Raw genomic sequence first — 15507 nt, forward strand, 5'->3', positions numbered from 1 at the left:
CTCATAGATGAGTTTTAAAAATATACATTCTTAATTGGTGCATGTAATTTAAGTACAGTATTGATACTGTACTTTCACCCCAAATTTTGAGTTAAATGTTTCATTGTACAGTTTAGCACATTTGTTTTACCACACCCTGATATGTTTTCATTTGCAGTAGTCAGCTGAATATACAAATTAATAACAGTGCTATTTTAACTACTTGGGGTCAATGATGACAGACAACAAAAAGGGCTGCCCTCAATATTTCTTGCTACATGATTGTAGCAGTGACACAAATCAGTATTTACCGTTTCCACATTTGAGACATGCACTGTATCGCCACCATTGAGCAGGTCAATATACATCACTTCTCCACCCAAGGATTATAGTGCTTATCTGAAATGATATTCAATAAAGTATGACCACAGAAATATGGAGTGGAGTGTTCATTCCTGCTCAGATCTGGCTTGTGCTGAGAAAAAAAAAAAAAGAAAAAGTATTGGAGTTAAGATCCAAGTCAAGATTACCTGTAGAAAAAGCAGTTAGATGTCTGTTCTCCTGCGACATCTTCCACTTTATTCTAAGGAGCATATCACATTGTCTTGTTTACCACAAGCCATGGGAGTGTGACAGGATACCTTTATGAAATATATCGCGATTCTCTAGTAGCTTCCACAGTTCAGTGCGTGTGTTTGCTTGGCCTACAACAAAAATAACTAACGTGACTTACTTTAATGACCCACCATCCAAAATGTCAGTGAGGCATTGCTGGACCTAATGTGATGCTTTACACACACATTATCACTGAGGTTCACAGAATGATACTCCTCAGTCATTTGTGTGGCCTAATTAACTGTTGCAACTTGCCCACCGCAGTGCCATCCATTTAAAGCACCAAGCAAAACGGCCAACATTAACTATGTGGATGATGAAGTTATCTGAATGACGACCAACGTGTTGAGCGGGACTGTTGCGGAACCAATGCATGGTGGCATCAGAATTAGACTGTAAATATACAATCATCATGTTGTAACTGAAGCAATAGAGTAGGAGGATAAGAAGTTGAGAGTCGTCAGGGTGCTATCACAGTTTGTGCGTAACCCAAAACCATACAAATTAGACAATACTGCTTGCTTTTGTGTCTGCATGATTTGCAGTCACTCCATCTCACACACACACATATGCATGCACAAACACTCACTTACATGAACGTACAGTCACAAAGCATTAACCCGTATAGTATACGTATAGCTTTTCTTGCGAGGCATTCGACCAAACCTTCAGGGAGTGTGGTTAGAGCACTTGGACTGAGGATCTGATGACAACTGTGGGGTCTGTAAGGTCTGCCACACACACTGTAAGTACATGCTAATTAACTGATGTATGCAGGACCTCATCCATGTTGGAGGGGTATCAAAAAGCAATCAACGCCCCATCCCTGATGAGCCACAGAGATTCACAATGTCTATGGAAAAAGATGATGTGTCGCTGGACCCCGACTCAGCTTTCTGAGCCATCATAATGCAGTGCAATCACAAGACATTATGCATTGATCTTAACCAGAAAGCCGCAACGAATAGAAAAAAAGGAGAGGAAATGTTGAGTTCATCATTTTAAAAGCAGCCCGTTTAAAAAAAGAGCTACAGTGCAGTGGCAAAGATGCAAAAGATTGCCCTTGGGTGCCACAAAATAAATATTAAAAATAATATTGATGGATAAGAGGGACATGTTATTTTATTTGTGTTGAAAATGGTCAACAAGACTCGGCATTGTGACATCAGAGTGCGTTGTATCACAGATGTATCGGCCATCTAAAGAAATGCAGTGGGTGTGCCACTCTTAGTAATTAAGCATTTTGTCCAGATTGAATCCATTTGTCGGGTATCAGTCTCTTGCTTCACGGTCTATTTTTTTTCCATGTCAATCCTCTTTCCTTTCTTAAATTTTAACATGATGTCCTTCAAAATGGCTAGTCCACCAGCAGCGCAGCACGTGCTCATCAAATCCCACATTGCATCACGTTTCCTAATACTGTAATTTGATTAGTCGGGATTTTGGAAAACCTTTAATTTGAACAAAAATGACAACAGCTATTGATGCATCAGCATTAAATAATGATTAAGAAAGAGAAACGTCCTATATAGAAAAACGAGCTGGCCTTTGATAATCTCATTTGACCTGAGGCCATAGAGCCAATTCATTTCAGTAAAGACCATAGGTGTTTTAGCTGCAGGCTCCAGTGGAGAGAGGCATGTCACACAAAGACCATCAGTTAGCAACGTAGCGAAAGGGACTCTGTATCACCATCTTATCTTCAAAGGACTGGGCAGGGGCTCAGGGGAGTTGTGCCACCGCCTCGCATCGACACAGACACACACAGAGGGGGGATTTGGACCCGCTCGCAGGAACCAGAGATCTCTCGGCCAGCACCCAGGCCCGGACCCGCCTCCAACTCGCCCGCGGAGAACAGGCAGGGTTCCTGCACACGCGGCACAACATCAGTGAGCTCATCGCCCTCCCTCCCCTGCTTCATCTCTTGAGCTCTCCCTCCCACCTCCTCTGCAACCAGCCACCCCCCCCCCCCCCCCCCCCTTTTCACCGACTGGCTACCCATTTGCTTCCTGGCTTCAGCTTGGTGAAGGGGATGGGATCTGAACTCAACTTAGACACAGAGTTTCCACATTTCACAGATGGCAGTGAGAGGCTTTGCATGGAGGTGAGGAAACAGCGAGAGAAGAGTAGACAGAAAGAAAAAAGGGAGAGAGAGGAAGCCACAGCACCGGCGCCGAAGCGAGGCCGATTTCACACCGTGGCAGAGTGCACTAAAGCAGGCCGCCGTTAATCCACTCACTGAGGGAAAGGCCTGGAGCTATTCCACCGCCCAACCGCCATCTCCATCCACAAAGCCATAAATGGTGCATTATACAACCGGGGCTTCAGAGACACTGTTGATATGCTGATAGGTGATGGACAAAGACCAAAGCAGCCACAGGAGCCAAGCAGCATACACGACTGAAGGCTTTAGCGCTGGACAGAGGAGCCCGCACGAATTCAAGCATGATCTCTGTACCTGCTGAGGTGCAAACTGTTAGAGCGCTTAAATCTGCCTTGTATATCAAGGTTAGCCCAGGATCCCGTCTCGGTACAGCGATGGCCGTCAAGCATACTAACACCGCCACAAAGCAGCTTTTCTCGTCCCCATTGTGACTCCGTATCTGCAAAGTTACCAAAAGTCTGAGAAGATGAGTCTTTGAACTTATGAAAGGCAATCATTATGAATGAAAGAAGACAGGAAATATATAAACATGAGGGAATTTAAATAAATTGCCACAAAGAAAATCACAGAGAGTTCAGTGAATTGTGTAACGATAAGACAGCGACCGGGCTGAGCCACAAAATGAGATGTTTTACATGAAGCGAGCAGCGGTCCAGATTAGAGCGCCATCCTGTTTAGACATGAAGCCAATTGGGTTACTATCACATGTAGAGAAAATTTGAAAGATAAGTAAGAACTATAAGAATTGTTCTAATCCAACTGTAACAAAAGGCTGAAGTATATTGGCTTTTCCCCTAAGAGGCACTGTATGATAAGCATCTTCGATGAAAGAAGTTCATTAGTTGTAATGTAACATGCTGTATTATAAGACAGCCTAAGCCAACCTACCGCGAGCCAGTCTCCAAATGAAGTCTCAAGCATTTAATGGACATCATTAGTTGAAAACATATAAGAGATAATTAAGGTAATTACAAACCCATTTTATTCACCCTGAGCCTTTGACAAGAACACTGTCATATCCACCACTTCAAACAAACAAAAGAGTTGTTGTCTCCTCACATAAATGATGTCCACTTCCATTGGTATGGGGAGATTATGATTTGTATTGTTTGACTAGCGGCTCTGAATGGAGGCTACGTTTTGCACAATGAAAACTTGATTAAAAGAAGATTCACATTTGTTGAATTTGAATTCCATTTACCCAGCCACTTCATCACAAGTGAGACCTTGATGTTGAAAGTAGCTCCATACAAAGCTAATGGATGTGTCAGTTATGTCCATGGACCCTCAGAGGGGCCAGCGCTTTCTATTAAATATCAAACAGCACTGCGGGCACATACGGCTCCACTTAAACATCACCAAAATTGATCTAAACAGTGACAAAAGACCAAATGTTGCATAGGAGAGAGACACTGAGGAGGGTAAGAGGCAACCGAGAAATCATTGTGTTTATTTACAATGTACATCCAATCATCTTTTGTCATAAATCAAGGTTGGTCTTTCTCCAAAACCCCAAACCAACACTTACTGCGGAACCCACACACACACACACACACTTTGACCTCTCCGCTCCACAAACACATAGTATGGGGGTGCTGTCTTATCAGATTCTGCTTATAATAACAGATCGCTTCAAGTCAAAGCTGTTGTTTAACTTACTCCATCCCCTGGGAACATTTGGTTCAAACAAGTCAAGAGACATCTGCCAGTCGACTGCAGCTGATGATGTCAACGGGTCTCTGTTGGTACCAGATTCCTCCACCACTTTCAATCATTCCCTGTGAGATTACTGCAATAGGATATTACTGTACAAACTACGACCATGTGTCCTGCTGCCACAAAGCTTGGCAACATATTACAGTTTGTCAAAGCCAGCTATAGCCAGAGAGAGATAGATACAGAGAGGAGAGAAGCCATTGACCTTTGTGTCCTTCATATTTGCCTAGCTTCCCCTCGAGCCCAATCTTCAGAGTGAAATCATCTGATCCCAAACTAACTGTCAACTGGCTTGTGACGGTGGCAAAGCCGGCGGACATCAATCAATCAGATTTTCTCCTCGTCTATCAGAGAAAGCTTTTTTCCTCCTGTTTTTCTCAAGATTATCAACTGACCCTGTCTCTGAAGCTTAAAAATAAACTTGATTATGGTCAAATGTATATCTCACAGTCACTTTCTGAACTGAGCGCCTTATGTGATGATTGTAGCTTTTTAATATCTGCCACTTAATTCTGCTGTCATTCTGGAAATCGCGAGTTTGAGCCTATTATCCTTGGTTTTCAGGAATGCATGAAGCGTAGATAAAAATACAATCTGATAGCAATGAACAAAAAATGCCATTTTAACTGGCTTACACTTGCTCGGTGTCAACAGTTTTCAGTAATTACGAGATAAGCATTCTCTGAAATGCACAAAGAAAATAGGCTAATTCGAAAATAATAGTGAAAGCTTTTCTCCCTGGATGTTTACTCACTTAGCCACTTAGCAAGGCCCGTTTGAGATAATAAGGAGCAGATGTGCACTTTGCGTCATGTCACTTCTTTTGTCACAAACACTGTCTTATCTGATCTTCATAAGTCATCGAAAATATAATCAGTCGTTATCAACCACTTTTGATTAGAACTGCATTCCGACTATTTATGTTGCAGCACTTTCCGCTAATCGTCTGAAGAAAGATATGGCCCCGATTTCATGAGGTGTAAGCTCCGCAGTCAACAGCTTTAGTGGCTTTGAAATGGCAGAAATGAAAACACAGCTTTTTGAAAACATTAACATGTTTTGAAGTTTGTTTTATATTTTAAGCATATTTGACATAAATTGTTTATCTATTTACAAAGCCTTGTCATTAGCTATTTTCCACTGAACCCTTAAGATGCTCGGCGTTTTATGCCGTTCGTCTGGCAGAAAATGCTGATGTACAAATTGAACTGAAAGGCTTGTTGCCTTAATCCTCTGTTGCCACCTAACTATCCTTACACTCTGGTGCATTTCATCCAAATGTAAAGTTCTGTGCTGCCCCCCACCCCTCATGCAAAAAAAAGAAGAAGAAGAAAAAAAACATCTCTGGTAATTCCTGCCAAGCTACAGATTTGGCCCAAACAGCTATTAGTGTGTCACTCTGTGATGTGCAAACTACTACACTTCTTTGTAAATGGTGTTCACTAAATTATCCCCTTCATGACAGTTTGGACATGAATGCATTTTCTGTTCATTACAATATAATGTGACAATGTCTAATAGGTTGAGTTATTTTTTTCAGGGTTGACTTTCCCTCTCATCATCCAAAATTCAGTCAAAACAAAAATGTAATATCTGAGTATTGCTGCTTTGATTGACTGAAATCAATCAAACAGAACTAATGACCTCATTAGACTCATTTTCATTTGAGGCACACGTCTAGCGCACGGCGCAGCAAAAATGTGGAAGGGGTGGGGCCAGACAGAGTTTTGGCAATTTTGTGGACCGACGCAGCTGGGCGCAGGGAAACGGGGGGCTGTCGGCACCATGTGGGCGTCATCATAGCCGATTCCAATCAAGCAGCTTCTTTCCATCCATTAAAATATGGCGCGCCTGATTTGCATAAAAAGTCTGTACACGACAGAACGTGCAAGACACCCCAATTTCTGCAAGGAGGGGCCACAAAAATGATAATGCCCCCGTTTTTATGTAGAGCTCAGTCACCAAATTGTCAAGTACATTGGGAGAGTGGCAGCTCTCTGCGCCGGAACGCTCAAATTGGCGTAAATGCAGCCTGCAAAAATCCCAAACAAGGGAAACTAGACTTGCCCCGGCACGAAAATGAATTAGCGACAGTCTACCAAAATAGGGCTTGTTGACTCAAATTATTTTTAAAGACATAGTGGAAGACTGCCAAAATGAAAGCTTAATACTTTATTTCCCGACTGTCAGAAATATTGTCTTGCTGTATGCAATTTTAAAACAATTGTGGCCTATAGCGAAGCTTGATGAAACCACGATAAGTATTCACAATCGAGAACATGAAAACCAATTGGTGGCATTAGAACAACCTCAATACCCCTCAACCCCTTAATTGTGCAATGGCTTCATTCCTAATCTATGTGCATCACCAAGGTGAAAGGAACAGTGCTAGTTAAATGAAAGAAGAATTCATGATGTGTGGCAGCCTCTCTTCTCAGCCTAGCTATTTCCTCTCTTGGCTGGGCTAGAGAATGTTAAATGAGGCAATTGTGTCCCGGAGGCAAGAAGAGGATGAAAAAAAAAAGCAGGCATTGCCCCTGCTCCAACCCTAAGGAACATTCTGCAGCATGATGAGCTACATCTAAGCACCCTGCCCTGCTGTTCTACCTAAATGGCTCAGAATGAAGAGTACCTCTGCTGAAAACAAACCGCTTTACTTGCAGTTGCAAATGAAGCACATTGAGACCTAGAATAATGACACTTTGACCTCCAGCAACACCAACATACAAGATTTTTAGTTGTTGTATTTCTGCAGACAGTATCATTTTTTTTAAGTTCAAATCATCATTTGACTTGATTTAGGATCGCTTGATAAAAGTCCAGGCTCTGACATGTTTTGCGCACACATTGAATGTCAGTACAGGAATGTCAACACACATTTGTAGATGACCTACAGTATAATTGGATATACGTTTAAATCTTTGCTTAATAATAATAGATGTGGCGAATGGTTAGCATGTCACAGTGCAGAAGTTGTGGTTTTGAATCCGGATCCAGCCTTTCTGTGTGAAGTTTGCACGTCCCTATTCCTGCATCAATTTTCTCCCGATACTCCGGTGACCTCCCACAATTCCAAAACATGCATGGTAGGTTAATTAAGAATCCTCATTTGTCCTTAGGTGTCATTGTTTGTCTATGTGTGCCCTGCGATTGGCTGGCAATCATTTCAATATTACCCAAAGTCAGCTGGAATAGAATTGGTTGATTAATAGTGAAATCTGTATTTGTGTTGCTTATTTCAACCCCATGACAAAGAGTATAAAATGAACTAGTGCTATTATGGAGGCTTTCTATTCATTTTCATTTATTCAGTCTCTTTATCTATCTATATTTATCTCATGATGCAAAAAAAAAAAAAAAAACTAAAATATTGCTACAATGGCTTTTTTTCCAACTATATCATAATTGTTCCTATACGTCATAACAACAGTTACACAGAGTAGGGTGCTGAGTAGGATCTTTTAATATTCTGTGGCTGTGTTTGCAGGAAACTGATCTCCCCTGCAGTCCCACACTGTCAGCTATCCAGACACACTCCACAGTGACACCTCTGATAATCAAAGCTTTGTCTGGGCCTTAAAAGGACGTACTTGAACAACAGCAAGACCAGAGGCCCTCTTTGCTTGTAATGGCCTTTGGACATCAATATTTAAATCTTACATCTCTGTTGTGATTAGAATGCTGCCTTTCACCCCCCTGTCCTGGAACAACAAGGTGGGGGTAAAAGAAAGCCTAAATCAATGATCTTTGAGTCTAAACTAGATTCCTACGCAGTTTGCCACTCTCAGCAGCAAGATAAGATAAACTCTCTTTGACCTTAGAGATGAAGTTGCCATGACAATCAGGGAGTCTACTTCTTTATTGATATTTTCCTGATGTAACAACAAATGGAACTAGATCCTGAGCTTGATAATGGTGATTAATTATTACCAATATTGATCCCTACAAGCAGGAGCCAAGGCTATTAACTTAAAGCAGGCTGAAAGTCATTGTTACCTCGAGGCTCAATAGGCAACCCTGATATCAAATCTAAATAAATAGAAAGCTACACGGTAGTGGGTCACAGAAAAACAACACAAAGTGACAATAGAAGTATTAGAAGACATTATATCACATATATAATAAAGGTATTTAATCGACAATATTTATAGGAATTTAAGTGATTTTCTTATTATTTATTTTCTTATTATTATTAGGATAGCAACAGTACCAAAATAAAACCTACACAATCATACCCTGGGCAAGCAGTTATTGAAATAATAACAGAAGAATCCAGGAAGGAGGATGATAAAGAGGAAACCGTGTGAGGAAGTGACCTATGCCTTGGTTGCAACCCTGCCCACATATCATATCACTGTCTAGGCTTTGCAGGCTGCGGGGCCACCGAGGACAACTTTAGACACTGGCATTCTGTCGGCTACTAAGCACAAGCCCATCCAACATGACACAGAGCTTCTTTTAACAAAGGAAACAACAGCTGCTGTCCATCTTTTCCATATACCTTTACATAACAGTAGCTAAGATTACTGCTATAAGTGCATATATATAAAGAGTATATATATATATATATATATATATATATATATATATATATATATACATATACACATACTATATATATATATATATATGTATACATATATATATACGTGCGTGTGTGTGTGTGTGCGTGTGAGTGCGTGCGTTTGTAAGTGTGCAACAAAAGTAATGAGGCAGTTGTGTATCCTTCCGTATAAGACAGGGAAACAACACATGCTGTTATTGTCAGGGAACAGATGTCAGCGTGAAAGTTGGCATTCAGCAACCATTCCTCTTCGGAAACAGATCAAGAGGAAAAACACAGGAGAACCAAAAGGACTGTCACCTAATGAAAGACAGACCCTTAAACATACAGCGAGGCAGACACACAGACATTTTATGATTTCCCGCCCCCGAAACATGTGACAGCCACAGTTGCCAGTGTTTGTGGGCAAGGGTGAAAGGCAGCACGATACAACTCTTGCAGTATACAGCAATCTCCACAAGAACGGTGCACTAAGTTGTGAAAATCGTGCGCTCCCTTTAAAGTTGCACAAAATAAATGCTCCAATACATCTTACAGCTCTGAACACACAAGCACATTATTGTCGTACTGTACTGCACATGTGCTAATGTATACACAAGCACGTGCACACAAACACTGGCACACACACACACAGGATGTTGGCAGACAATTCAGTAAACACTTCTCTTATCCTTTACTACTGTAATCTGCCTCTGATAAATGCCCCTCAAAGATAGAAATGTCACCTCATATGATAACAGTTTGCTGATGTTCCATAAGCGGCCATATGCAAAGATTAACAGTGAGTCAAGAAAATTGTTGAATAAAAACAAATATTTTGTAAATTCAGATTTTTTTTTGCTTCAAACTGACTACAGTAATTTTGTTGAAATTAGGGTAATCCAAAACAATATACAAGATGTACAATTCAATTAGTAATTTACAATGGTGTTTAAATAGCAAAAACCCAAAATTGATGTTCATTTAAAATATCATTTATGATCTACAAAATCAGGATGACCCCTTTTCAACTTTTCCATCGAGTACTATAGCCTACGGATAAAAAAACAAAAAACAGAAACATGATTGTACACTGCATTGGATTATCTTTTTGGAATTGAGATCGCTATCACAAGAGTAGCTTAATCATAATGACAGTAAGACATAGTGTTCAGCCCTGGCAAACGGGTGCTGTACATCCGTGTCGTTGAAGAGCAGTAATCACTACTTCGTTCTGATCGGATAATGAGAAGTAAAAGGAGGAAAAAAGAAGCTGCACAAATTCCCAGGTGGTCCATATAAAGATGGCAACAGTTAAGGCGAAAGTACTAAGTCAGCTTAATAAGCACATTTGACATTAGATGCCTGAGCATAGCCTCAGAGGGCTGCTTCAATATGTTCCCATAAACAATAGTGAAGGCACACCCCCTACATCATCCAGATTCCGCTTTATGCTGTGAAACTTTGGGGGGCAATTTTACAGAAAAATTACTCCGAGGGGCCTGTTTCAATTCAGCCTGTTCATATCTTTCCTTCCTATTAAGCATCAAAATGTTCTCCTCTCAGTTCCAATAGAGGTATGGACACCAGCAGCCTTTGGAAGAAGGGAGGGAGCGAAGGAGGAAAGGGTGGGGGTGAGAAGAGAGGATACAGAGAACTTGGTGGCATTCACACATCATATTAGAGCAACTAAGCGCAAGCCGCAGAGTATCAGCGATATTTTCATCACTCCTGTCCAATTCTACCAACCTGCCTAACAATCTGGGCAATTTATTGGCATATTGGCACGGGGTGATAAGGCTAAAAACAACAGCAGCGAGCAGCTGGGCCAGGGAGATGAGCTGATAACATTGATATGTGCTCCCACACAAAACACCTCCACCACTATCTTCTTCTTCTATCAAACTCCTATTACAATAAAAGTGTATGGGGTTTCGCTTTCTTGGAAAAGGGGTGGACAATACAGAAAATGGGTTGAAAAGGAAAAAAAAAAATATATATATATATATATATATATATATATATATATATATATATATATATATATATATATATATATATGTGTGTGTGTGTGCGTGTGTGTAACAGAGCAGAGAAAAAAACAAGGGGGGAAATACATAATTTATCACTGTATTATCGGGATATCCAGGCAGCCTAATCAAGAGTACTGAGTGACTATTTTTTGCCTTATCATCCAAAGTGGTGGAAACGGAGAAGGAATTATCAGGCAGCTGCAGATTGCTAGGCTGGAATTTTAATGGTAATAATCGGGTTTCTGATGGTATATCTTCCTTGCTTATCTTTCCCATTATCTGCCCTTATCTCCCCAGTCATCGGAGCAAATTAATGGTGCTCTTTCAGCATTGCCTTTTTATCACCGCTCAGAGAGCACCCAAGGGGAAAGAATAAGCAAAATATTAAAATACTGCATAAATCACAATTTTAGATAACAGTCCAATGTATGCAGGAGAGGGTGGGGGTGGCAGCGCTGCTGGTGGGGGCACTGCGCCCAACAACCTTTTTGTCCTTTAGAATGACTGTCTCTGCTGACTTTCGATGCAGTGGCTTTTCCCCAGAGTTCCCGGGGTGGGAGAGAGGATCTAGGCTCCTCGTGACCTTTCTGGTGGCAACTAGAGCTTGATTATACAGCCGCACATCGGCTGCACATTAACATGATCTTACACATGACATATTAATTCACACACGGCCGGGTCACAATGCTGCAACGCAAATGTTCGACTTCCTTCGCTTGACAACAACATTTGGATGCTACAATTGGATTGGCTCAAACGTGAACAGGTCCATCACTCGTGTTTTGTCGTTTATCAAATGTTTTGAGGCTTTGCTATGTTCAACTAACAGTTAAACAAAAACATCAATAAATATACATTTGCATTATTTTTACTCAACCTTTTCCTCAAAACTTTTTTCTGTTTTGATATTAAATCATTGATATTTAGATTCTAGTGTTGGAAGGCCCCGTATGTTCAATGAATTATTTTTAGGTATAAGGAAAAAAGTTATCGTGAGTAAAAAGTTTAAATGTAAATGATATAAAATGCAACAAATATTTCCAATATTAAATTTGTAATCAAAGTGATAACAAATGATCATTTATGTTGGAACGTAAAGTTCAAAATCAGGGCCAAATTAAAAAACAACAACAACAATAAATGTAATTAGATGCATGAACAAATATTCTAGAATTAAAAATAGCACAAAGTCCTCTGGCTCTGAGGCTTATTTTTATGGAACAAAAGTAAAAAAAGCTATTTAATATCTTTCTGTCTCCTCTTGGATAGATGAACTTGAGCATGCAACGTGTATGCAAAAATATGCAAACACACGCTACTTGAATCTTTTTCTCTTTAGTCTCTCTTTTTATTTTTAGCCCTTCGCTCAAAGTGGTTGTAATGGTGAAGAAGCAAATGTATTATGACTTCAAGTAAAATGATTTACGGTGGACTTTTAATATTGTGAGCTCCAATTACTGTCCAAAGTGTGTCAATCGCTTGCAGCACTGAAGTGCTGAAAGAAACACCAACACTAAACATCCTTACTGAACACACACGTCAGCTGTAGTTCCGATTAAAGAATTCCGATGGTGATGTGCCACTGTGTAAGTGTAACAGTTGAAATACTCCAATTTAGTAATCATCAAATATATAAAAAAATATAACTTAATTAAAAGAATAACAATCTACAGATTAAACAATTTTCCTATAATTTTAAAGTGTAGGCCAGGGATTTGTGCCTTCATAAACACCATAAAAATAGTGAATTATAAAAAAATAGTAATAAGGTAATCTACCCAATAAACTCAGTGACTTGCAATTAAAATATGTCGACTGTGCAAAGGGTATGAGCATTGACACTAAATTACCCAAATACTGTTTTAGTAAATAAAAATAATCTATTGAATGCATATTACATAAATTAGTAGAAATGTGTATTTGAAAACATTATCGTCAAATAGCATTTATTAAAAGTAAATCGTGTGTGTATCAAGTCAGGTACACACACCTGTACGAGAGGATCAATCACTAAGTGTGTGTGGGTGTTCGTGCGTAAGTGCGTGCGTAAGTGCGTGCGTATTTATGGGTCAGAGACAATGAGCGTCAATTAAAGCTTCGAAAGGAGACAAATCAATTACAATTGTGCAGTATTTTGAAGCCACTCGTTTGGAATGTTTGTGGACACATGGATATTAATTTTGACATTAGTTAATTAGGATGCACGCACACTAAACTGATACAGTTGATGGAGTAAAAAGACACGTTTGTGGATGGTAACAAATTAAAGTCAGACCAAAGAACCCAAGTCAAGTGACTGAACTCAGTCAGTTTGCACCGTTAGTAAAACTTTTGAGCCACGAGACGACACCACAAGATTTGCACCAGAACTCCCTTCTGCAGAACCGACACACTTAAGTGCGAGGGAAGCGCGTTTATCGTGACGTGCATTACGCGAATGCTTGATCACTGAGCTGATTCGGGGTCTTTGTGGAAATAGTTTCTACAGATCTGACATAAAACATGCAAAGGAGAAAAGAAAATAACTTACGTTTGATCTGCCTGGGGTTGCTCTGCTTCCTTCGGGACATGCCTGCTGCGTGGCCGGTCAGTGAATCCAGGTGTAGTGTTGACAGAGCGATAGGTTTTGGTTCATCCAAGCAGTTTTTGTTTTTTTGTTTTTTTTCGGGTGGTAACTGACAAGGGGGGAAAGAAGAGAAAGCGGCTATATACTTTTTTTTTACGTCTATCGTTCCGTCTGTCGTCGCTTTATCTTTCTGTTCTCCTGGCTCTGGCTTTGGCTTTGCCCCTCTCTCTTTTCCCTTTCTCTCTTCCGCTCACATGCTCGCACGCTCTCTCTCCCTCTCTGTCGCTGTCTCCCTCTCACCCTCTCCTCGCTTTCCTTTCGGTAATGAGGCTGCTGAGCTTCTCCGCGTGCTCTGACTGTGGAGGTGACGGCGTTTTGCGCTTTTGTTTGATGATAAGGTTTGTTCCTCATCGGCCACCGTAGCCAAGGCTTTCTGAACTTTAGTTGACATTAATTGACAGTTTGTCAATAGATACTATTGGCAAAATTAGATGTTTAGTTCAGGACCTAGTTTTAAAAAGATTACACTAGCATATTGCAATCAAATGCATTAGTAAAAAAAACAACAACAATAATGTTAATAATAATAATAATAATAATATTGCGATAATTATAATGCTTTTAGACTTTGAATCAAAAGATCTGAAAAATATTAATTTCTATGAACTATCTGAAATTGGTATTGCAATGCTGGTTTTTACTTGTCTTTGTTAATCCAGACAAATGGAATTTGTAGAACCTCCCTAGCTCGCCCGAAATAAAATTAATAAAATTAAAGTTAAACCAAATGCTGTATCATGGTTACCACAAAATTAGAAATATAGATATTATATTCACATTCTGGCCATTTGTTCCCAAGTGCACTATACACTCTGAATTTGACCCAAAATGACAGACATTCAGATTTTAATGCAATTTGGAACCCACACCTTTTATTGATATATATATATATATATATATATATTATATATATATATATATATAAGTGCCGCTACGAGTGATCCACATTTATCTCACACTATATAAAGTCTGCCTGAAATGTGTGTAAAAATATACATGGGGGGGGAAAAAAAAAACCATAACTTTTCGGAGATTGACTCCCATGTTGTGAATTGTTGCCCAAACTTGAAATCACTCTCTTCAATTAGCCTGTTGGACTGCAAAGGAAGACAAGCAAGTGGCCTGTGAAATTATCTCATAACCCAATTCCACAACTTTGGAATGGAGTCTGAAACTACGGAATAATTCATGTGACAGACGGTCAGTGGTGGTTCACCTCCATAAGAGCATCTGCTTTGCAAGCCTTCTCATCCCGTGCTCCCCCTCTATCCTCTGGTGGCTCCAGTTTCCAGTAAAAGCTCTCTTTAATTCTTTCCTTGCATACGATGCATAATGAGCCAAATGGCAGTTGCAGTTATGAACAGTAAATCATTGCTGTCAAATCATGAGTTGTTTCATATTCACCATGCACAGTGTATGAATTGATATTTATGAATATATCAAAAAGACTACCAATCAGTTAAATTTTCATTCAGTGGTAATGATTGATAGAATTTTTTTTTTTCAAATTGTCACTTTCTATTGGGTTAAGTTTGTGCAAAATTTACAGAATAACAGGTTATTTAGCTTACAATCAGAGACAATCTTTGAAAGATCTGATGAGATTAAACATTGTACTGTCAACTAACCCATAAATTGTACACTGCCATGTACTGATTGTATTCATGCTCTTCCAGGCTCAAATCTTTAATAATAATAATAATAATAATAATAATAATAATAATAATAATAATAATGGCAGAAGCACACACTTTTTGCATGAGAGAGAGCAAAATTACCATCTGAAGATTAATTTAACGCCACTGCTAAATCCTATGACTGCAGCATGGTT

The 15507-nt window shown here is 39.7% G+C and overlaps 1 protein-coding gene across 1 annotated transcript in view; it reads right to left on the reverse strand.

The window, feature by feature from the left end:
* The window catches only part of zfpm2a (zinc finger protein, FOG family member 2a), a 102422-nt gene extending 88428 nt beyond the window's left edge, over nt 1–13994 (reverse strand). The window contains exon 1 of the mRNA XM_049730500.2: nt 13581–13994. Coding sequence (XP_049586457.1) covers nt 13581–13620 — 40 coding nt within the window. The 5' untranslated portion in view covers nt 13621–13994. The remainder of the gene's footprint in view (nt 1–13580) is intronic.
* Between the last annotated feature and the right edge of the window lie 1513 nt (nt 13995–15507).

Source organism: Syngnathus scovelli, chromosome 9 (assembly GCF_024217435.2).
Source record: "Syngnathus scovelli strain Florida chromosome 9, RoL_Ssco_1.2, whole genome shotgun sequence".
NCBI lineage: Eukaryota > Metazoa > Chordata > Actinopteri > Syngnathiformes > Syngnathidae > Syngnathus > Syngnathus scovelli.